This window comes from Chrysoperla carnea, chromosome 5 (genome assembly GCF_905475395.1).
Source record: "Chrysoperla carnea chromosome 5, inChrCarn1.1, whole genome shotgun sequence".
Lineage (NCBI taxonomy): Eukaryota > Metazoa > Arthropoda > Insecta > Neuroptera > Chrysopidae > Chrysoperla > Chrysoperla carnea.
In genome coordinates this window covers 72,463,948-72,490,036 of record NC_058341.1, presented here as the reverse complement: position 1 = coordinate 72,490,036, position 26,089 = coordinate 72,463,948, and the positions used below count along the sequence as shown (strand labels likewise).

Genomic DNA, 26,089 nt, shown 5'->3' with positions numbered 1-26,089 from the left:
GAATAATCAGCCTGGACGGGTGGTTTGGAACACCCCGTATATATATATATATATAAACATTCACATATACATAAACATTCTACATTAAGAAAAGAACTATATAAGTAATAACAATAAAATAAATACAAACAAAAAATTAATAAAAAATATTAAAAACTGCTATTCAATTATAAAGATAGACACAGTAATGCCATCTATTAAATATTATAACAAATACAATCAATCAAATATATTTAAGTTCTTTCAATTTTAAGTTTAAGTAGGTTTGAACTATCCTTGTTTAATAAAATATGTACAGTTATCAAGTCCCACGGCCTCTCTCACTCTGCTGGAGTAAATGGTATTAAGAAAGAGACAACAAGGAGTTTAACAGTTACAAGCTAACAGTGTTGTTAGCTTGTTAGCTTTTCGAGTTTACTCTCATGACAAAACGCTAGTGTCCCATAAAAAGTTTCACTTTAATAAACCCATCTTATTCACAGTCCTCAAAATCAGTAATCTTATTTCACTTTTTTGAAAATCATTAGTTCTCCTTCAAATTCAAGGGAAGCGTTTTTCGGAAACTTCAAAAATAATTGACGTATGTTAAGCGTGGTATCTAAATTTCAAGCCATTAAAAACGGACAATGAAATTAATTATTATCTAGGAATATCAGTAATAGTAATTATATTAACTAGGAATATGAGAAGGCTGTGATTAATATACAAACAATTCATAAATCATTCATTTCATTGGCTGTTTGTAGCTTGAAAATAGAACGCAAATTTTATTTGGGTACCACGCATAACATACTTATTATAAAAGTATTTTTGAACATTTCCGAAAAACACTTTTCTTGAGTTTGTAGGTGAACTTATGACTTTTAGAAAATGAAAAAGTGGAATAATATCACTGATTTTGATAAGAATGTGATAAGATGAGTTTATTTTTATTATTATTTAGTATTAGTTGTAATTTGCTGTGAATATTGTAATCTATGCTGTGATCAAAGTACAAATAATTCATAATTCATTCATTTCATTGGCCGTTTGTAGCTTGATAATAGTTTAAAATTTGGATACCACGCTTAACATACTTCATTTATTTTTGATAGTTTCCGAAAAAAGCTTTTCTTAAATTTGTAGGAGAATTAATGATTTTTAGAAAATGAAAAATTTAATAAATTTCAGCTCGAAATTCCTACGTAGTTTTCTTCTAGATATCGTAGATCAGCGATGGTTTTTGAAAGCAATGGAGGTCGCATTAAGCATTTGTTACAGGGGAATATAAATAATTTACAAGCTATTTTGAAAAATAACAAATTCATAAAATACATACGTATTAATGAAACGACCGTCTCCTGCTCTATTCAGTTGTTTTTCTTAAATGAATCAAAAAACTGATTCCAACTTGTTTTGCTATTATTTACTTTAATATACAAAATATGATATTGTCTTTTTTATTGACTTTTTTTAATGTATTTTAATAGATTGTAAGACGTCTTATTTAGTTTAGGTATTAACACAATACCAGCATAGTTAAAATATAAAAAGTCTGCTGGTTTGACCAAGTCCAATTAAATAATTCTATACTGTTTAAAAAAAAATCCCATCCATAGTTCAAAATAATAAAATAAAATTAACTTACATCTATTTATTATCATTGGCTACTGGCTATCGAATGATAGTCTGTGAATGAACAAATTTATCAATTTTTGCCATACCCGTAGCTCCCAAGTTAGGCCTTTTTTTGTTGCTCTAGATGAGCTTATTTTGTTAAGCCAGGTTTCTGCAGTCAATAATAGAACACCGTGTAAATGTCTTGATTCATTGAGTATATCAGAAAAGGTGGCCATGAATTGTATCTAGAAATAAATTTTATAAATTGTATCACAGAAGTTTTTAATTAATGGTTCAAAATATTGGTCAAAGATGGCGTTGTGAAATGTCATAGACTAAATTTATATTTAAAAAAATAAATAAATCTTTATAATTTATAGCTCATGTGTTATTCTGATTTATTCTGATGTATATTATTGTTAAGTTTCATTCAAATCTATTCATTAGTTTTTGCGTGAAAGCGTAACAATCTAATAAACAAACAAACATCCTTACTTTCACATTTAGAATAAATAGGGATTTGTTTACATCCCTATCCCTACCCCTTTATATTATAAATGTGTAAGTAAGGATGTTTGTTTGTTTGCTTGTTTGTGTGTTAGTTACGCTTTCTCGCAAAAACTAATGAATGGATTTGAATGAAACTTAACAATAATACAGCTCATACATCAGAATAACATATGAGCTATAATTTATAAAGATAAATATAAAAAATTAATTTAAAAAGATAAATTTAGTATATGACATTTCACTACGCCATGTATGAGCATTATTTTGTACCATGAATTCCAGATTTCTGTAAAAATGCTCAACTAGATTCAATTCATGGCCAACTTTTCGGATACACTCAATTAGACAAGACTATATAACATTTAAAAAATTGATATCTGTACATATATTTTATATGTGTAAAACAATCCCTAGTGTTTGAACGGGGATAAGTGATAGCAAGAGAGGTGTTGGCTATAACGCGGTGGTACTCACTTTTAAGCCCTGCTAAGCGAGCGGCTAAGTATAACTTCTCAAGCGCGTATGCACACACTTTTTTAAAATAGTCTATCGGAAAATAAAAGAACTTATGTATATTTTAAATAACAAATCATTTGTAAATCATGCACTTTTACGATCTCGGCCCGACGACAAGTTTGATGTATTGACAGATGCCATACTTTTACCAAATGATTCGTTATTTTAGTCAGTGTCTTTAAATCATGAAATCTAATTACCTCTTGCATTTTTTCCATGAAACACATGATAAATAGCTTCCTCAATAGTGTCTGGTAACGGTTTGTCTTTAGTTTCTGGTAATGGACAAATTAAAATTGCTTGTAATGCTGACAATGTGGCTAATATCAATAATATTGGTGGCCCATTCGACCAATACTCAGATTGTAATAATCCCCCAGTTTGCATTGTCCCAAATGCAAATATAATCGGTGATAATAGCGAGCCCAAACGTGAAAACATCGCTGAGCTTCCGATTCCAGCATTACGTACAACTGTTGGAAACAATTCACCAGTGTAAAGATATAATCCTGGTAACGATACCTACAAGAGAACAAAAAATTATAAATAGACACATCCATAAAAGTTCAAAATATGTCATCTAGGCTATCGAAACCGTTTTTTAATCGTTCATTTAATTAAAGATTTAATGTTCAAATTTTTAAGTTAAGTTTAAATTTTTGTAAGGTAATATAAATGATTTTTTATTAATGGTTTTGAATCCAAAGAGTTTATATGAGAATGCGATGGATCTGTTAGCTTGTAAGTGGATGCGGTATGATGAATGAGAGAGAAGACTGCCAGTGTGTTTTCCTGTGTACTTATCATACTCATATGATAAGATTTTGAGTCTGCTATTATATTTGGTTTGTACAAAGAGTTTATAAACAGTTTTGTATTATTTTATCTGAAAAATGAAAAAGTGTTTAATATGCAGATTTGTATATTCTCCAATATATGGCCGCAGTTTATACTAAGTACACAATTTATTTTTTCAGAAATATTGGTAGATCAAAGTGTTTATATTGTGTTTGTTATATTAATAAAGTTTCTTTTGACGTTTCTACTTTTTGAATAACTATTAATAATATTCTATAAATCGTTTTTTAACTATTTACTTAATAACAATAATGTAAACAATATGTAGCCAATGACATATAGATTAGACAACGACACAGAGGAACTCACTGGCAGTCTTCTCTCTCATTCATCATATCGCAAGTTTTGGGCTCTGGCGTTCTCTAGTTGTATAAACTCTTTGTTATACTATCTATGAATTGTCATAGCAATAGCCGTTATGATTCATCGCGCACGATTCCGAAGTGTTTTAATGTCACAATTTTTTTAAGCGAGTATATTTATTACAAAACACTTTTAAATGTAAATATTTTATAATAGGTATCATTTTTTTGGTCCTACAATTGATTTGACACGTTTTTAGTACATCGAAAAATTTATTGGAATTGTCTATTACATTCCATATCATTGTATAGTTTCAGATCCCAAACTAATAGTATTGGAGACGGTATAAGAACGGCGTTCACCCACCTGAGAACCAGATGGGACATATTTTTGTGAAATTTTCGTAATTTACAGGGTGTCGCTAAAAGGTCTTTACAACGCTGTACCACATATAGCTTAGCTAAAAATAAGTTCATTATAAAAACATGCCCTAGTAAAAGGCCGTTTTGGTACGCGCAATACGCTCTTGAAATTTTTGGAATCGTTTTTCTTCCATAACTTTAGAACGGATAGTGCTATTTTGATAAAATTTGGTACATTTCATACAAATCAACTATTATTATCAACCTTATGAGCAATATCAATTCATGGGCGTAAAATCCCACCCCCCAAATTTTAACGCTCATAGAGGTAAATGATTCTAAGTATGTAATTTAGATGAAATTAACTATTTACTTAACAAAATGTGCTCTTCATAAACATCGATTATTTTCATAGTTTACTCAAAATTTGAACTTTTAATCTTTGGTAGCAGCAAGATTGAGACAAAAATTAAGTTTAGAAAATTATTTACATTTGATTCAGATATTTTTTAGATAAAAATAAGACTTAAACAACAGTAATTAATTATTCATATCGGCGTTTTCTTTATGCTTAGCTCAATCGACTTATTTTGAGCTAAGCTATATGTGGTAGAGCATTGTAAAAAGCTTTTAGCGCCACCCTGTATTATCACGCCTATGATAGCCTATAAGCTTGATAGTAATCAAATGAGTTTTAAACTTAAAATAATTATCCTGTCCGGTTTTTCATCGAGATAATTATGATAAAATTAGTAGTTTTAAGAAAAAATATTTTGAAAAAAAATCGGAGTGTAGGAAGTTGTTTAAAAACTATCGAAAAGTTACGAAAAACAAGTTTTTTGCAAATAAAAAACGGGAAAATGATTTTGATAAAAAACTAAAAATAGAACGTTCAAGGGCGAAAAATAGCTAAAAAAAAGCACTAGCTAAAGTTAAATCCGATCGAAACTGTACGAGAAAACACGTGGTTTTATGACCGAAAATATCGTTTTTTTCGCCGATTAATTTCTCAGTTTCTGAAAAGCCGTGCGCAATCGCTAACGAAGCATCCTATGGCAATTTTAAAAAAAAATATCTTCTTTTAGAGTTTCCCAACAACCTCTGCATAATTACAAATCTTGTAGACGATGGAACCGTGAAAACGCAAAGAAAAATCAAGTAATATTTCATTTTTATTAAATTGAAACGAATTGAAAGAAAATATAATATTCAAATATTTGGAATATTTGGAATATATTATTCCAATATTTTTTTATTTTCCATACTTAATACATCTGATGTATACTATAATCGTGAAAGTTTGGATGGATGGATATATGGATGGATGGATTGATATTTGTTACTGTCTTTCACGCAAAAACTATCGAACAGATTAGGATGAAATTTGGAACACAGATAATTTATAACCTGAATTAACATTAACTTAATTAACGCTCTATTTTTTGTTTTTATCAAAATCATTTTCCCAGTTCTTATTTGCAAAAAACCTGTTTTTCGTAATTTTTCGATGGTTTTTAAAAAACTTCCTTCACTTCGATTTTTTCCAAAGTATGTTTTCTTAAAAACTACTACTATTTTTATCATAATTATCCCGTTGAAAAACCGGATGGGATAATTATTTTAAAATCTGAGGTATTTTCCTACGTATTTACTGCACTATGATAGACATATCGAAAACTGTTCATGACTGTTTATAATTAAATTAATTTTTTTCATAACGGTTTTTTGCAGGCAAGTCTATACCCTTATTTTCGTAATTAATAACTTATCGTAATCTTTTTTTTACACCAATTAAAAATCAATCGAAATTGATATCAAAAGACAGATTTATTTAAGAAAATTATGGTATAGGCTTGAATGCAAAAAACCGTTTTGAAAATAAATTGATTAAAATTAATAAAATTAAAAATAACCATGAACACTTTTCGATAGACAAACTATCATAGGGATGTTAATCAATCAATAAAATTTCAGAATAAATATTTCTGATCTGGCTATCAGAAAGGTGAAGGTCGACCTTATACCGTCGTTTGGACTATAAAGTCAGCCATCATTATTTCCTTTCATTATACAGCGTGTCTACTTAAGTTGACTCCATATGGAAAACTTTTTTATTATAAGGTTTACGAAAAAAAGGTATTTTTTATAAAAATCTTTGCTTTCGAAAATAGTAACATTCAGCTAATCACTCTTGTTATCAAATGTACAGGGTGCCACAAATTGAAAAAGGTCGATAGGAATGTTAATGGTCGTTTAGAAATGTAGAACATTTAGAACAGATAATAAGGGGAACGATTCAAGAAATCACTCCCGAGATATATAGGACTGTATTTAAAGAATTTTGTAAAAGCACAATTGTTAACGATGGGAATGTCTTGACTATTCCAATTTTACAAAGCCTACTTATAAAACACGTTATCTGTTATCCCAATTAACCAGTCATCGTACTTCAAATGATTATTTACTGATTTGACGATATGTAACAAAATAATTACCTAATACAGAACATTTATTTTTCATACATTTCATTACAAATACAATTATTGTTGACGTAAGTAACAACAGTTATCTTCAGTTCGTTTTTGCATCAACGTATCCACCTTCGCATTCCATACATGTTCTTTTACTAAATTCCTTAAATATATCACTCCCACATATCTCGGGAGTGATTTCTAGAACCGTTCCCCTTATTATCTGTTCAAAATGATCTTCATTTCTAAACGGCCAATTGAATATTAATATTTTCGAAAGCAGAGATTTTTATAAAGAAACATTTTTTTTTCGTTAACCTTATAATAAAAAAGTTTCCCATATGTAGCCAACTTAAGTAGACACTTTGTACGTGTATTTATTTCATTTTTGTCTTATTCAGGTATTTTTTTTTATTTTAATTTTGGCATTAATTCTACTGAAGAAGATTTCCAAAACAATCGAAACCGGTCTAGCTAAATAAAAATAATTTTATAAACCTAGCTAAATATTTTTATTTTGGGATTTGAAGGGAGTATATTTTAACAAAATGCATACAGCCCACAGAAATGCTTTTGTTAATTTAAATAAGAACAATGAATGTAAAAATACGCGCTAAGAATTTGTAATGAAATATATTGAATATACAGAGTGCTACTTAAGTTGGCTACACATGAAAAACTTTTTTATTATAATAGTTACGAAAATTAATATTCAGTCAGCTATTCACTTTTGACATCGAATATACAGATTGACCACAAATTGAAAAAGTTCGATAGGAATGTAAATGGTCGTACAACAGATAATAAGGGAAATAGTTCAAGAAATCACTCCCGAGATATGTAGGACTGTATTTAAAGAATTTTGTAAAAGAACAATTACATGTATGGAAGGTGGATACGTTGAGGCATAAACGAACTGAAAAAACTGTTTTTACTTACGTCAACAATAATGATTATAACGTAATGTATGAAAAATAAATGTTCTGTATTAATTATTTTGTTATAAATATTTTAAATTAGCAAATAAACATTTTATTTGCGATGACTGGTTAACTAGTATTACAGATAACGTGTTTTATAAATAGGATTTGCAAAATTTAATTCAAAATTGAATTGGTCAAAACATTCCCATCGTACAATTCATTCCTAAACAGTTTTCTTCAGTTCGTTTCGCCTCAACGTACCCACCTTCGTAGTCCATACATGTAATTGTCGTTTTTCAAAGTTGTTTAAATACACTCCAACATATTTCGGGGGTAATTTCTTGAACCGTTTCCCTTATTATCTGTTACGACGTAAACGACCATTAACATTCCTGTCGAACTTTCTCAATTTGTGCACCCTGTACGTTCGATGTCAAAAGTGAATAGCTGAATGTTGTTTGAAAGCAGAGATTTTTATAAAGTTTTCTTTTACGTAAATCTTATAACAAAAAAGTTTTCCATATGCAGCCAACTTATGTAGGCACTCTGTATAATTTTTATAACGATCAAGATGATAATATTAAAAGCTAATGGTTCAAATTAAAATTTAATTTTTAGTTACATATAAAATTTCGAATTCAATGTTTCCAAATTTATACTCTTCTTATCATTCAAAAAAATTTTATCTTCCTTGATAACTTGTTGGAAGGCGCACAGGAGTATTTATGCCAAATTTTCGGACAAAAGTCAGTAAACTCAACTATTTTGTTTTGCATTGAGAGTTGTTTTTTTGTGTAGTTAGATAACCACTCCCTCACAAATAGGTCACTTGAGTTACCTTAACCTCGCCCCCGCCTGCTTTGTAAGCCGCAATCTATCTGCTCTAACAGATACATGTTATTATTGTAGTTACTCTCGATTTACCGTGTCTTTCAATTTACGTTTACTGTGTTTGTTAGTGCAACTAAGTAAGGATTTTTTTAAATATTGAAGGCGAAGGTTTGTGCTTTATTTATTAGTATTTAATCTAATTAAATATTTGTGATTCATATTTTTTGTTAAAAAAGTTAACTTTTAAAGACAAATTTGGAATAAATACTTCACTGTGAGGTAGTACTGATAGCCTTACCTCGTCAAATTTATTCATTATTTTAGACTAAATACTTACGTACCGATAATGAAATTACAGCCATTAAAACAAGTAATAAGTTTAAATAATTCAGGCTTGGTGGAATTAATTGTATTAATATAAAACTAATCATTCCCAAAATATTGGCTGAAATTAATGAAACTTTTCGACCTAGTCGTTGTAAACAGCATACGCAAAGTATTGCGCCTGGTATCACAGCTAAACCACCCATTCCTACAGTTATCCATGGATTTGTTCCAACGGATCCCAATCGTAATGAAAATGCGAAAAATGTAAAACCATTCATAAACCTACAAACAGATAAGAAGAATCATTTAAATATATGTTTAATGTTTTGATTTAAATGCTAAAAGACTCAACCAAATCCTTAGTTATGGAACATATAGGGAAAACTCAATTCTAAAAAAATATCAACTTGAACTTAATTTTTTTTCATCCTCTGGCGAGAGATTTTAAACTTTCGATGCGTATTCTGGATCGCCAGATGCCGTTTCAAACAGTATCGGGCAGAAACCAAAACCAAGGAGGGCCAAAAGTCCTTTACTAATTGAAAAGGTTGATAAAAGTTTTGTATTGTTTTAAATATTTTATACCTTAATATTCTAGTGTCATTAAAATTTTGTTTCTAGTCCTAATTTAATAAATTTTTAACAGGTAGCGAAATTACGAAATGGGGGTTCATTTTAGGGGTTGAAAAAGTTTTTTTGCGATTTAGGGCAAAAAATGACATCATAGCGGAAAATGATCAACAGGAAAGTTCTTGATAATAATTAATTGTAAAACTTTTGTAAAGAACTTTTTTCAACATAACCTCAAATTCCATGAGAAAATCGCGAAAAACTTTTTTTCGTTTTTATTTTTTTTCTCGGTCAAAATAAATTTAATTTTCATGAGCTTTTGTGAAAGTGTTTCTTTTTAACTACAGAAAATTCATGAATTTTTATGAAACCGAAAAACAATTTTTTCTTTGAGATTTTTCAAATTTTCCGTTAAAATTGCTCATTTTCCAAACTATTTTGATGTTTTTTTCGTTTTGCATATTCTGCTTAGGCTTATTTAACCCGTTGAAATGTCTATTTTAAAATGGTCTATCTATGTGTATGGCTTACTTTTCATTCAACCGCTTAAAATCCTGAAAAACCGAAAAAACGATTTTTCGTCGGTAAACACGATTACTCTAAAACGAAAAGGGATATCCAGCTAAAATTTTTATGGCTTGCTCAGGACGTAAAAAGGGTCTTGGGTCTTTGGTCCGTAGGACCCATCTTGTAAACCGTTAAAGATAGAACAAAAGTTTAATTGAAATGTATTTTTTGTTAAAAAGTAATCAACTTTTGTTTGAGACATTTTTTCGTAAACAGCACCGTTTATCCATGAGGGTGAAAATTAAATTGTGGTATAGGTGTTCATATAAACACCTAATAAGTTCATTTCCGGTTACCTATTGTCTATCCGAATGTCATCACGATTACTTAAAAACGAAAGAAGATATCAACATAGGTCAATTGGGTCTCGAGTCCGTAAGACCCATCTTGAAAACCGTTAGAGATAGAACAAAAGTTTAAATATAAAAAAATGTTTCCTATAAAGAAATAAACAACTTTTGTTTGAAATATTTTTTCGTCAACATCACTGTTTGCTCGTGAGAGCACATATTATGCGCAAATTGTAGTATTGTATGGGTATATGAGTTATATATGTGTGACATGTATGGATGTGTAATGTGATAGTATAATCAACACTGTCTATACATGGTATTACAACAATTTACTCAGTCAATTGTTTGTTTTCACTTTCAAATAGGGTTCATATTTCAAATATGGTTCAAATCTAGGTCGCATGTTACCGACTTTGGTTGATTCACTATCATTATTGAATCTCCATCTGAACCACTTTTTTCACTACCTGGATATCGATATTCAAGTCCTTGACACCGACCTTTGGTTCGGGTTGTAAAACTCCTAACTGAAATTGAACGAGTACCTCCGGAGACAATCTTTGCCCCAAATCATTGAAAACGAAATCAAATAGGGGTATGTAAATTGATTTCCGAAAGTAGTTTTCTACCGATTTCGCTATGATTTTTTCCGATTTTTGAAATCTACATGCTTTGAAATGAATTTTTAAACAAAATAAATATTCCTCCAAAAATTATCAGAGGGAGATTCAGTATGAAAATTAATGAAAATTAGGAACAATATACTAATTATTTGAAACGATTTATTGTTTTTTTTTTTTTTTTTTAATTTTATTAAATCATTAATCTATTTAGGATATGGGCATGCCCATCATGCCCATATGGATGGATCCGCCACTGCGACAACCTTTATTTCTCGTGTTCGTTATCAGTTATTTTTTGGGTTCGCTGAGCTCTGTCGTGGAATTTATAAAAGTATTTCTTTTGGGATAAAAATATATTATGTGAAGCAAATTACTACCTACACACGATGCCATCAAACAGCATGGCTTGAGGACTTACTTTCAAATTCAACCATGGAAAAAAAATAACTTGGAACCTCTGAGTAGGGGTTGCAAAAGATTGAAGTATTGACTAATTGTGATCCGCGCAACGGCTCCTCCAGCACCAGAGATCTTGATTATAACAATTGGCTTGTGATTGCACTGCAGGCTGCCATGGTAGCTGTGGTTGTAGAAAATTGCAAACTAGCTGTTAAATTTTTTGTAAAGAATGCATGGGGATTAATTGTGACAATGTAAAAGGTGATATTGCAGAAGACGATATTATTAAAGATATCGATAACAATATGATACCTAACGATATTATGTTTGATAATATTATTGAGAAAATTTAGTACTATTGCCTGGTAGAAATATTTTTCTGCCAATAGTTTAATGTAGTCTTACAGTGTTCTGAAAAACAATTCTAGATGAATAAGTTAGTCTGAAATTCTGAAATACTTTGAAAAAGTCTGGAAAGGTCTGTGTAAAACTTATTAAGAGTGCATTATTATAAGTTTTTGGATTCTACTAGAAAACTTTTTCAGAATTAATCAGACATTTTGTGAAAATTTAGCTAAAGTAAGAGTAAGACTTTTTCAGAATTAAACAGAGCAGAGTAAAATTTAAAACATTTCAGGTTTTCGAAAAATATTTACTGTAGGTTTTATCATATTTAATACTTCTCGTAAGGATAAAAGGCCGTTCTGCCATATATATGCACTATGAGAAAAAATGCTCCACATAGACTCAAGAACTTATTTACTACGCGGCATAAAGGGTACATAGATTTATTTACGTGCTAGATCCTAGAATAATATGAATTTCTCCGGCAGTGGTGACATTTACGTATAGTTTAGTATGCCATTGTGAACCGTTTTAACTGCAGTCCAAATTTCATTTAAACTTTAAGTTTCTTTAACTTTAAGGGCCAGATGACACCACGAAATGAATCAAAAATTAAAATTGAAGGACTTATGACCCACCTTTTTCGTTTAAAGAATTTTTCTCCACCTTGTATAAATACAAAAATTGTATATTTCTACTCAATAAATCTTCGTGGTATAGTGTTAAAAAAAATTAATTAATTAAAAAGTTATTAACTTTTTAAATCGCAGTAAAGGGTTTTTTGCCCACCCTTTACCTATAAAATTTTTATTTTTTTAAATTCAAATTTTTCTTTTGAAAAGTTTTTTGTAATCTTAAATTATCTGAAAAATAAAATCTTTCAATTCCTTAAATTCTCTGAAAAGTAAAACGTTCCAGGCCTATTTAATTGCACTGTATGGATTTGCTTGAGTCTTTTAGACTTCGAGAATAAATTTAATACTTTACCAATTCAGATATAAAATTAATGTACGTTTTAACAGGATCGGCGATTTAAATATCGATTTAAAGTTTATAGTTTTTTCATCACTTTTGACATCACTCTTATCAGATGATAAAATTAATTCATGTGTAGCCATTTTTATATTTGCTTTGGGTAATTTATTTATTGCACAAATTTCTTCGAGTAATTTATACGCTTTTTCTTTTTTACCAGTTACGAGTAACCATCTTGGCGACTCAGAACACAACCAAAAATTGAATAGAAATAGTATACTTAAAACTAAAACAAAAACGAATAAACTTGAAGAATTAGCATGAGTAAATATTATACAGCATAATACTCAATACTCGAAATAAAATTGTATATTAGAAAATATTATTTGAACATTTGAATAAATCTTACATCTAGATATCGTTGTATGATCTTATTATCGCAGTCAAACAATTCTTTTCACTTAACAAAATTCTGAAAGAATTCTTCTATAGCCCGATGCCAAAACAAATTAATTATGTCGAAAATTGGACAAGATCTCGTGTCCAATTTTATTTTTTTGTTTGGTTATAACTCTAACTTCATTTTCCACCGTGTCTTTGCCTGCTATTAATTTTCTTTGAAAAAAATTAAATTCACCAGGCTATTAAGTACAATAAAATAAGGAGTGGAATCTTTGATTTATGGCACAGTTGTTTATTAGGTTGTAAAAACTTCATACAGTAAAATCAATTACTCAGGGGAAGGGGTGGTCTTAAATCCTTTTTTAGGGCTTAAAAACAATTAGATTTTTACAATTTACAAAAAAAACTATGCAACAAATAACATTAAAATAAGTTGTAGTTGAAGTAATTGTGAAGAATTTCATTTTTTATTCGACATTCTAGCTTCAAAATTGACCGAGATAAGTATGCCAATTTTAGGATTTTTTTGCTCATTCAAGCACGTGCGAAATCTGCTTATTTAAACCTGCTGTTAGCTTTATATTAAAAATATTATAACTTCGACAAAAAGTATTTTAAAGGATACGCGTCTCCTTTAAATATTTAGCTATTAATAAATTTGACAAAAAGAATTCGCACCCATTTAACAATAAAAAAAATTTTTTAATAAGAATACTCAATAAAGCTTTTTATACTTTGTATATATATATAATATAAATCAAGGTTTACTAAGTTTAGTCCCAAGTTTATAACTAGAGCTAAGAAATATTCATGTTACGAACAAATTTTTGGTATAGGTGTTCAGAAAATCTCCTACTTAGTTTATTTCCGGATGTCTGTCGCCTAGATAACTCAAAAACGAAAAAATATATCAAAATGATTGAAATTTTTATAGCGTGCTCAGGGCGTAAAAAGTGAGGCTGAGTTCGTAAACGAGCAAGATAGGTCAATTGAGTCCGTAGAACCCATTTTATAAACCGTTAGAGATAATTGTTTTCATCTGTTTTATGTTAGCCTCCTAAGACTCTCTTTTTAATACATTTTTTTATTTATTTTTTAATACATTTTTTATTTAGTATAAAACATTTTTACGTAATTAAAAAATTACAGTATTTTTAAAAAAAACTTGCATATCTCGGTCAATTTTGGAACTAGAATCTAATAAAAAAAATTAAAATGTCCTAAATTACTTCAGCTACAATTTGCATTTGAATTTTTTTAAATTGGTTTTTTGTAATTTGTAACAAAATTGATTTAATTTCAACTCCTTAAAAAAGTTTTTCAACCACCTCCCTGAGTAGGCAATTTTCCGGTACGAAACTGTTACAACCAAATATTTAAAGGAATAAAAATCGGTTCAGAAATGACTCTCTCCGGCGGTTAAGAGTTTTCTGTCTTGTAGGAGATCGTAGGCTTCACGCGAAAAGTAAAAAATTTCAAATTATTCGCACTTTCTCCGTTTTTGGCTTATATTGCGAAAACTATGCATTTTTCACAGACCATTATTTGCAAAGATGGCGATTCTGCGAAAATTACAAAAATGCCCATTTAGCACAACCAAATTAGATAAAAAATCACGGAAATAAAGAATATAGTGTTGCGTCTTTGAAATTGGAATTTAATTTTGTTCTATCTCCAACAGTTTACAAGATGGGTTCAATTTCATTTTCTAGAATATTTTTAGTTCTTTGAGAATGTTCAACTCCCTATCTATTATAGTTTTGGAGAAAATGGACACCAAAGTTTTGTCCTAATTGGCGCTCTCACGAGTAAACAGTGACGTTTACAAAAGAATGTTTCAAACATTGTTTATTTTTTTATAAGAAATGACTTTTACGATTAAACTTTTGTTCTATCTCTAACGGTTTACAAGATGGATCATTTTTCATTTGATTAAATGAGCAAAAAATGCACAGTTTTAAAATTGGTATTTCTCGGTCAATTTTGAAGCTAGAATGTTAAATCAGCTATAATTTTGATTTGAACTATTTTTTATTTGATGGATAGTTTTTTTGTAACACACCCCATCCCTGAGAGTTCGATTTTTTGGTATGAAGGTTTTACTGTTGGAATTATTAATATCGTAACATCACAGTTATCATGTTTAGCGATATTTTGCTTAGTTTATATATCATAAACTGTAGTACTGTAGTACGATGTTTTGCTACCATGGATAGTTGAAAATAGTAGTAATAGTTCTTTATGACAGAATGTAGAATGTATGAATGATTTTGTAATGTGTATTGTTATACAATGAATGTAATTTTCTTTATAATAATTAATTTAAATAAACGAAATATATAATTAATTATTAGTGTCCGATTATAAAACCAATAGGTTATGGGCCCAGATCCCAGTGTCTTCGTAAATATAAACGTTGAGTGATTGTTTTTTCCAAAAACTTTTTTAAGTTTGAAAAATTGTGAACACGTGGATTGATCATGATAAACGAAATTGGAAATTCTACATTACCATCGTTTGAGAAACTGAAGGGTAGGTCAAACTTTCTGGACTGGCAGTTTCAAATGAAGAATAGTCTACTTCATGATAATTTATGGAACTCAGTGAAAGGTTACCCTGAATCGGACAAAACTGATGAGTCTACAAAATTACGTAGAGACGAAAAAGCTTTATGTAGAATCAACTTGATGGTTGATAAGTGTTGTTTTCCATATGTTATGAATTGTACAACAGCAAAACAGGCCTGGCAGGCCTTATCCAAAGCTTTTGAAGATAAAGGGTTGAACAAAAGGTTGATACTTTTACAAAAACTATTTTCTGTAAAATTAGTTGATTATTCGACAATGGATGAATACATCAACACTGTGATGGATATTTCAATGCAATTGTCTAGTTTAGGCAAACCAGTTGATGACGAATTTATAGGAGTAATTTTATTGAAAGGACTTCCAAAAATGTATCGTCCAATGGTAATGGCTCTTGAAAATGTGGAAGTGGAAATCACAAGTGATTTTGTTAAAAGTAAACTACTTCAAGATGCTGATTGGAATTCAAATTCACAACGACAAATAATTCGTGAAGAATCAGCCCTTGCATCTCATCAGAAGAAAAAATTCATTCATAAAAAGGACAAAGAAAAGAAAAACCCCACTTGCTGGCATTGTAAAAATACAGGTCATTTAAGACCACAGTGTCCGAAGCTGAAATTGGAACAAGATGAATCCAAAAAGGAAAATAATCGAAAGAAAAGTAACGCTTTATTTTCTGCTTTTAAGGCGACTAACGTACTTGCAAATCAGCATGAATGGTACGTGGATTCAGCTGCTAGTAGACACATGTGTTGTGAAGAGGTAAAACTGTCAAACTTTACCAAGAAAAATAATGGAATGACCATAACTGTAGCAAATGGTGACAAACTCACAAGTTTGGGTAGTGGGAATGCTCCCATATCATTACCAAATGGAAATTATGAAATCAAAGATGTAGTTTGTGTACCTGGACTTTCAACAAATTTATTATCTGTGAGTGCCATGGCAGAAAAAGGTTACACTGTTGTTTTTGATAAAAATAAATGTTCAGTGTACGACACAATTACTTTAAAAGGTAATGTTATAGCTTCAGCTGATATTATTGATGGTATTTATCGGTTAAATGTTTTGAAACATGAAACTAAAAATATCATAAAGAAAAGTAATTTGATATTTGAAAATCATGGATTAATATCAAAAGTTGATGAAACCCGTTTGTGGCACTTGAGACTTGGACATCTTAATCAACAATATATGAAAAGAATGAAAGATTTGGTGACTGGAATTGCACCAACTACTGTTGATGATCCTCGGAAGTGTGTATCTTGTATAATGGGTAAGCAACATAAACTTCCATTTAAAATTAACAAAGAGAAAGAATTAGCCGCAAATAAATTGGATTTAATTCACTCTGATGTTTGTGGACCGTTTCAAGTTGAATCTGTAAGTCAATATAGATATTTTGTTACATTCTGTGATGACCATAGCAGAATGATTTTTATTTATTTTCTAAGAAATAAATGTGAAGTTCCAGAAAAATTTAAAGAATTTAAAGCACGTGTAGAAAAAGAATGTGAACGTTCTATAAAAATTCTTCGCAGTGATGGCGGAGGTGAATATATTAGTGCTGAATTTGAACAATATTTAAAAAATGAAGGTATTAAACATGAGCTATCCGTTCCGTACGTTCCGGAACAAAATGGAGTAAGCGAAAATATTAATCGAAAAATTACTGAGCGAGTTCGCTGTATGTTGCATCACGCTAATGCAAACATGAACCTTTGGGCAGAAGCTGCGAACACGGCTGTTTACCTTCTAAATCGAGCTCCGACAAAAAGACTGAAAAATGCAACTCCATTTGAGGTTTGGTATAAGAAAAAGGTCGATATTTCTCATCTAAGGATTTTTGGAGTTGATGCATATGCGCATATTCCTGATGCTAAAAGAAAAAAGTTGGATCCGAAAGCACATAAATATATATTTGTCGGTTATAGTGATATTAGCAAAGCTTATCGACTATATGATCCGTCAAATGGTGTTATAAAACTTGCAAGGGATGTAGTGTTTTGTGAAAGTGAAGTTTTAGAACGAATAAACAATCAAGAAACGACAACACCTATTCCCGATTTGACTGAAACAACTGTTAAACTGTCAATGCCTGTTGTTGATAACATCGCTGATGTTAGTGAAACGCAAATGTTAAATGAATCTACAACTGAGTATATTACTGATGACTCCGTGGAAGCCATCGTAGAAACAGAAGATGAAGATTATAACGTTGAGGAAGATATATTTGAGCAAGAAGATACTAGTGTACAGAATACTTCTGATACCACAGATGAATCAAATAGTGTAAATGAATCAGTTTGTGAATTAAATGAAGATCGTAGGTATCCTCTTAGAGACAGAAAAATTAAATTATTTCCTGATTACGAAACTAATTTTCATGTACATATTGGTGAGGAGAATGAACCAGTTACTGTCAAAGAAGCCCTACAGGGTATTCATGCTAAACAATGGCGTAATGCTATTGAAAGTGAACTTCAATGTATGCATAAAAATGATACATGGGAACTGGTTGATTGCCCTCCAAATCAAAAGATTGTAGATTGTAAATGGGTTTTTAAGATAAAACGCGATTCTAATGGTAATATTGCAAAATACCGTGCCCGTTTAGTTGCAAAAGGTTTTACGCAAACTTATGGCGTAGATTATAACGAAACCTTTTCACCTGTAGTTAAATTTAGTACTTTAAGACTTCTGTTTAGTCTTGCTGTTCAGTTAGACCTTGAATGTGATCACTTAGATGCGGAAACAGCATTCTTAAATGGTTGTATATCTGAAACAATTTATATGAAACCACCAGAAGGTCTGAAAGGTAATCTAACAAATAAAGTTTGTAAATTAAAAAAGGGCATTTATGGCCTGAAACAAAGTTCTCGTTTATGGTTTTTTAAAGCGAAAGAAATATTACTCAAATTAGGTTTTAAAGCTTGTAATTTGGAACCTTGTGTTTTTACAAAGATTAATAAACAAAAAATCACAATTATTGCTCTTTATGTTGATGATTTTGTATTATTCTATAATGATGCTTCAGAAGCAAAAAGTGTAAAAACAGAATTAAACAAACATTTTGTTATGAAAGATTTGGGTAGTGTGCAAAATTTGTTAGGTTGGCAATTTGAAAGAGATAAAAATAATGGTAAGCTCAAGATAAATCAGACAGTTTACATTGATAAATTACTCAAAAAATTTAATATGGTAGATGCAAATCCTGTAAAGTCCCCTATGGACATTAATAAGAAATTCACACTTGAAGGGGAGCATGCTGATGTTCCTTATCAGCAATTGATTGGTTCTCTTATGTATTTAAGTGTAGGTACGCGACCTGATATATCTTATTCTGTTCATTTTCTTAGTCAATTTAATCAAAATCCATCTCATGAAAATTGGATTGCTGCTAAACGCATTCTGCGTTATTTAAAAGGGACAAAAACCAAAGGACTTGTGTTTGAAAAATCTGATGATTTTAAATTAATTGGTTTCGCAGATGCCGATTGGGCAAATGATATACGCGATAGAAAATCGTATACTGGTTACGTATATAAAATGGGTAAATGTCTATTTTCGTGGGAAAGTAAGAAACAATCTTGTATTGCTTTAGCTTCAGCTCACAGTGAGTATATGGCTATATGTGAAGCCGCTAAAGAAGGCATTTATGTAAAAGCATTTTTATCTGATTTGCTGAAAGGATCAGAAATTATGATTCCAGGACAAGCTGTTATCATATATAATGATAATCAAAGTGCACAAAGGATTGCTTCCAATCCAGAATTTTCGCGTCGAACAAAGCATATAGATGTTAAATATCATTTTATTCGAGAATTGGTTGAGAATAAAGAAATAATATTAAAGTATCAATCAACTGATGAAATGTGTGCTGACATTTGCACTAAAGCTTTACCTGCACCTAAGCATCAATTGTGCTGTGAATATTTAGGATTGGCCTAATGTTTCAATTAAAATTAAGATATTTAATTTTCTAATGTTTTATTGTATTACATGTACTGAGAATAGCATTGAAAATTGAATTTATGTATTGCTATGTATTTATATGATTTTGATGTTGACAATTGTGATGTTAAAGGGGAGTGTTGGAATTATTAATATCGTAACATCACAGTTATCATGTTTAGCGATATTTTGCTTAGTTTATATATCATAAACTGTAGTACTGTAGTACGATGTTTTGCTACCATGGATAGTTGAAAATAGTAGTAATAGTTCTTTATGACAGAATGTAGAATGTATGAATGATTTTGTAATGTGTATTGTTATACAATGAATGTAATTTTCTTTATAATAATTAATTTAAATAAACGAAATATATAATTAATTATTAGTGTCCGATTATAAAACCAATATTTACAACCTAATAAAAATAAACAACTATGGAGTATTTCAAAGATGCAACATTTTTTTCCTTTTAGATATACAGGGTGGGTCATTTTAATCTATAATGACTAATAGCTCGTTTTGTAATTGACCAATCAAAAAAAAAAAAAAAAATAAATAAATAAAATAAATAATAAAAAAAGTTGCAGAGTGCGATGGGGGGCATCATATTCTGAGCCCTAGTTCTCCCTAGTTCTTCGGATTTCTTTACTAGTCAATTTAGATCCTAAACGGCTAGAGGTAGAATAAAACTTTAAATTAGAAAGTTGATAACAAAATAACAAAACTAACATTTTTCATCTAAAAAATTTTTTCGAAAATCGTCAGCTTTCAGAGGAAATGAAAAATATGTCATTATTGCAATAAATCCGAAGAAAACACGATAACGACACAAAAATTACTTAGCCCAAAGTGGCCAAGGACAATAGAGGACATTCGCCTGTATCCATGACTTTGAGACCTACAGTTGTCGATAAATTTTAATCGTATTAGCTTTTGATTAAATGCAATAATGACATATTTTAAGTCGCATTTCCTCCAAAAGATAACTAGAATCTGAATTGTCTATTTAAGCAACCCGATGAGCTAGGTTCAATCTGATATCAGAACATGATATCCCCTATCAAACTCTACAAAACTATGCGATTGCATTGTTTAAAGCTCACTTAAACAAGTTAAAAACAAATATTTGTGTGATCTTGTCCAGGGAGTGGGAGGGTGACAAAATTTATGCTGAAAATGACAACGAGAATCGAAATAGGAATGAATTCTAAGCAAAAATAGACATTATCATAGTATTTAACGTAATAATTAATTTCGGAATATTTATTATTTTATTTCTATTAAAATAGTAGAAAAATTTGTAGTTTTTTGAAAAAAGTATACCGTACACTTTTTAAATTACTATAAATATAACTAGAAAATGAAAATTGGCGGAGTTATGATGAAAACAAAGTTTATCGGATGTTTCCTTTTATGTTTTATTCAGCACAACAATTGGTGAATTTACCACGGGAACTAAATTTCATGCTTTCCGCTTTCCAATTAATTTTATTTAGAAACTGGCAACAGGCTCAAGAAGTTCTAGCAGTTTCGGATTTTTTGAAATATTTCAATGCTTATACCTGCAGAATTAGCTGTCGATAAATAAAATAAATTTGCGTGTCGATAAATACCGAAATACAGGCATCTAAATGTAAGTTTTAAAATTTTCTAATTGTATGTTATTTTGAATATTGAATTGTATTTAATCAGCGCCGGTAATACCCCCAAATGTAGATAGAGCGAGATCGTTTTTCGGCGCCTTTTTTTAAAAAAATTAACTAATATTTCAATAATCAACACTTAAAATGCGAAATTGTTTCGCATTTGGCAATTTGGCGCACTTTTTTTTTTTTCGCACTTGCTCTAACCTTGGTCCGGCGCTGTATTTAATTTATGAGCTAGATACTTAAAAAATCTTGTTTTACCAGAAAGTGTTAGTTGCAGTTCTCGCCAATCACGTATCCAATAGCCAAGTAATGCCATTAATGCTGAACCTAATCCAAATGGAATTTGATATAATATTGGAATGATTGTACGATATTTTCCACCAACCACTTCCATGCATAAAACGAATGATATGGTGAGAGTGCCACCATTTGCAACACCACCCAAAAATCGAAATAATGTGAATACCCAGAAATCTGGCGTTAATGACATTATTATACCGCATATTGATTGAGCAGCAATTGCAAATATTAATGATGATTTACGACCGTATAAATCGGCAGTTATTCCAAATAAAATATTTCCTACAAATAAAATGGAAACAATTAATCGACTTCAAATAAAATAAAGTTCAGAAAATAAAACCCCGTCGCCTACAAATTCAAGCTTTTAAAAGTATGAAAACAAGAAAAAATTTCCATCTAAACTTGTTTTGATAAGTAAAATCGTCATTAGAGTCGGGGAGCCATTTTGTAATCGGTGGGGTTTTAGTTTTTGAGTTTTATTTAATTTAAACTATCTTGGGATTATAATTTTGCGATGAGGTATAACAACATACTTATGTATATACTTTTAAAGTGCTCATTATAGCCTTTCATTTGATCAATAAATTGCACCATATTCAATTTAATGTGACGTCACATAGCTTAGAACCAGCGAACGATCAAGACGCTTTCAATGATATTATATGATTTGTCAAATGATGATAAGTCGTTTAGAAGTTATGAGGGAACACATAAACATAGCCGTAGTCGGGGTAAAAGAAGGTCGTTTTTAAAAAATTTCAAATTAATAAAATCGTTTCTTTCCTGATAAAAATTCCGACTCAAAAATCGAAAATTTCCAATTCTAATTTTCGATTCATTCCAATTGACACCAGTTTAAAATTTTGATGCGAAATTTAATTGAAATGAATCGGATTAATTGGAAAAAATTTCCAATTCATTCCAACTTAATTTCGATTAACTCCAATAGAACTAGTCTGAAATTTCCAATTGGTTCCAATTCACGAATGGTATCAAATTGCAAATTTCAATGGAAATGAATTGGAAATTTGAATCGAAATTTTTTATCAGGGAATTATTTAATAATAGTTAGCCTTTTTATTTATATTCTGCCAATGCCGTGAACATAGCTTTTACAAATATAGAAAATAAAACAACTTTTAGATATTTTTATCTGAAGCGATATCAAAATGCACAAAAAAATATAAAAGATTAAATAATAAATAATAAATAGGTTTATCTAATTTTTTACCTAGGAGCATTTTTTAGCAGATGTTAATGGGCAATTTCTAATTAAGTATACCTATGACGTTGACTAAAAAAAATAATTGTCCTGAAGAAAATTATTAGTGAGGTATTTGCTTAACATTTATTTATTTTTTATTTGAAGTCAACTTCCTTAGAAAATTGTATTTTTATCTTTTTTTAACCCGAAAGAGGGATTAAAAAAAGTGATTTCTATTTGATATATTATTTAGAACTGTGAAGACGGGGGTCTTGGAAAATATGAACATTGTTTCGAAAAATTAAAGATTTTCTCACCTATTAATATTCCAATCATAAGTAAAAACAAAGATAAATCAACTAATCCTTTCCGGTCACAAACTAAATCCCATTCAGTTATTATTGTACTTTGGAATTGAGTTCGATTATATTCATAACCAAATTGGCATGATTGGTAATTTGTGGAAATATTTGAAATATTTGGCATGTGACACACATCCTAAAAATAAATTTATTAAAAAAAAATTAAAATTCAATGGAATAATTAAAGAAGTATAAGTAAGGAAACTCTGCATAAATAATATAGTAGTTTTCTATTGCGTATCGGTTGCTTAAATCGTACCTGAATCGAACATCAATACATGAACTAAATGAGAAATCGGTAATATACAGCGTGTCTACTTAAGTTTGCTACATATGTAAAACTTTTTTATTATAAGGTTTATGAAAAAAGTTAATTTTTTATAAAATGTTTATGTTTATGCAACTGTTTAAAATTTCGTAAAAATTAATGCTTAAAATAATAACAATTCATAAAAAAATTACCAAAGTATTCAAAGAATTATTATTGTTTGAATAAAATTCTCGCCATGATTCATTTGTAATATTCTGCAATTGAATTGGTTTTTTACAATAAAATTGTGCTGACGGTGCTAATAAAATATTGCCTAATTGAAACCATGCGATTGGTAATCGCAATAATGCCATTAATAATGATATTCGAAATTGCCATTTTCCAAAATTTCCAATTGTATCGAATAGTATATCAGATGGTGGTTTTTTTATTGCAATTTCATTACTATTTACGTCTTCTGAAACAAACAATTAATATTTAATATCCATCCACACACATACACAACAAATTATTATTTTTGTAATTAAAAATAAAATGAATAATTAATTTAATATTAGGTATAATTTAATAGCTATTTCATATTATATATTTAAATTCCCTGCTAGATAGATATTGTTTTCACCCTGAAAGTCCAAACAAAAAATTGTATGCCATAGTTACATTTTGAGGTGTTGTCTGGATAAACTGAATTAAAAATGGTAAATTTTTTTAAAAAGAATTAGGGAAGGGTGGATCATAATGATCTCCCTAAGAAAAAGCTATTATAGTAAAACTATTCGACGTATGCATAACGTCGAAATATTTTTGAGCTATTCAAATGTTATAATATTGGCATGTCAATTTCTTTTGATCTGTTCAATATTTCTCAAAAGGATTCGTTTTGATTGATCTTGTAAGAATAGTGGGTAAAATGATCCCATTGTATTTTTTTATCAAACAGTTCACATAAAATATTAACTGTTCTTTTACATTGCATCAACGATTAGTATGAAAACAAAAATCACTGGTAAATTCACACATTCTAAATCAATACATTCAAGATCCGTTACATGATGGGGGATCATTTATCTATTATAATTTTACACACAAAATAGGGATCATTTTAGCTTATAAAAAGGGGGTCATTTTAACCGTAACGATATATTTGAATATATATGCCTATGAAAATATGTTATAATATTATTAAAAATCAACAAAAGCCAAGAGTAAAACAGTAAGCCGGCAAAAACTAATACAAAAAAAGAAATTTTACTTCGAAATTTGTCTTACCATAAATCATAACAGTAAATTAATATTTTTGGTACAAAACACAAATTAGCTTATACACCACCATAGGTCTTTGTTGAACGATTAATTTGATTGCGCGGAAGCCATTTATCGATAAATATACTAGAAGACTTTATTGGTTTACTTAAAACAACGAGGTATCATTTCACCCTGAGGGATCATTATAGACTACTTTTCCCTAATTACCCATACAGCAGTAAATATCAGAGAAATTAAAGTTCGAATGAAAAAATGTTTTCAAAACTGCATGAACATTGAAGGGATAATAATTTTTGAGTTATACTTTGTTAGGCGCGTAAGGAAAAAATTATGAGAGTGAATTTTTATGATGCACACAGTACCCATTTTTTAAACTCTATGAAGTTATTCAATAAACGAAATGTAATTCACATTAGACAAGGAAATTATTGCAAACAAAGTATTAAAATTTTTAAAACTCTTTTGGAAGTATATACAGTGTTGTTTCCGCTATACGGCATGGAAGATTATGGCTCAACGGCTTGATTCTAACAAAATTTTCTTTCAGGAATAGATGGGGAGTAATTGACTGTACATTTTAAAATTATTTTCGTAATATACAGGACGTTAGAAAACGCGGAACGTTTCAAACTTGTCGTTTTTTTAAATGTAACACCCTGTTTTTTATTTCATTCTCAGGTTTATAATCAAAATAAAGTGAAGCAAAAATAAAAAAGAAAGATAACCCATAATGGGGTTATAAGAAAATTAGAATATGAATATCAAAATTAAGATTTACAAGTTACGAGTTACGAAGTTAAGAAATGATTTAGAGTACGAGTTAAAAAGTATGCTAAGGGCCCACCCATACAGTTTTCCGGGATAATTGTACTATTTAAAGCCACCCTGATATTTAAACTGACAGGTCCAGAGGTTTTAAGATCAGAACTTGGATGTAGTGTTTAGTGTTCAAAGTAAAGGCTTCATTTCTTTACTTTCCAAAAGTTACCGCATGGATTTGAATTTCAGATCTACAAAACAAAATGTCCAAAAGGAAAGTGTTAAACAATATCAAATATAATATAAACTTGAAAGATATTTTATGTAAATCATAATTAATTACAAATTGGTACAGTATCCTAAATTTAACACATTAAGTGTTTACTGAATAACAAAATCAAATATTTAGTAAATACACAAAATTTAAAGTGTTTTGCAAATAAAGATTAATAAATTCTAAGACATATTAGTCAAGAAACCTTAATTAAATGTATATCAAAGTTTAAATGGATGCATCATATATTGAAATAAAAACCCTTTCAAACTATCTCCAAAGATCCAATAATTATAATAAATTAAACATTACCAGATCATTTTCAATAAAAATACTTCTGCTTGCTCACATATCGTTTCCAAATACACCACGTGCAAAATAATTTAAAGGTTATATTGGATCTAGGATCCATTATTGTTGACATTTTAAATTTAATCCATACTCTAGGAGATCCCAAAAAGAAGAGAGCTCCTAATCAATACTCAAACGAGTAGGTAAATTAATTCGCGCATCAATCATTGCGCATAAGAAAGTAGTTCTATTATTTATATAATATGTTTGTTCGTAATTTATGTACTTTAA

The 26,089-nt window shown here is 29.6% G+C and overlaps 1 protein-coding gene across 1 annotated transcript; it reads right to left on the bottom strand.

Moving 5' to 3' along the window:
• Nucleotides 1-1,720: 1,720 nt before the first annotated feature.
• LOC123301408 (organic cation transporter protein-like) lies at nucleotides 1,721-24,840 on the bottom strand. Its single transcript, XM_044884146.1, has 8 exons — nucleotides 24,837-24,840; nucleotides 23,499-23,665; nucleotides 22,893-23,073; nucleotides 21,327-21,650; nucleotides 12,485-12,758; nucleotides 8,715-8,982; nucleotides 2,826-3,147; nucleotides 1,721-1,844 (listed from the first exon to the last, which is right to left on the bottom strand). The coding sequence occupies exons 1-8, from the start codon at nucleotides 24,838-24,840 to the stop codon at nucleotides 1,819-1,821; spliced, it is 1,566 nt and encodes a 521-aa protein (XP_044740081.1). The 3' UTR covers nucleotides 1,721-1,818.
• Between the last annotated feature and the right edge of the window lie 1,249 nt (nucleotides 24,841-26,089).

Excerpts from the sequence above, each read along its gene's own strand:
- LOC123301408 (XM_044884146.1), bottom strand. Across the intron at positions 23,074-23,498 it reads ATATTTTATTAGCACCGTCA|GATGTGTGTCACATGCCAAA; the intron begins GCACAATTTTAT and ends ATTTATTTTTAG. Across the intron at positions 8,983-12,484 it reads TTAATTTTATATCTGAATTG|GTTTATGAATGGTTTTACAT; the intron begins GTAAAGTATTAA and ends ATCTGTTTGTAG.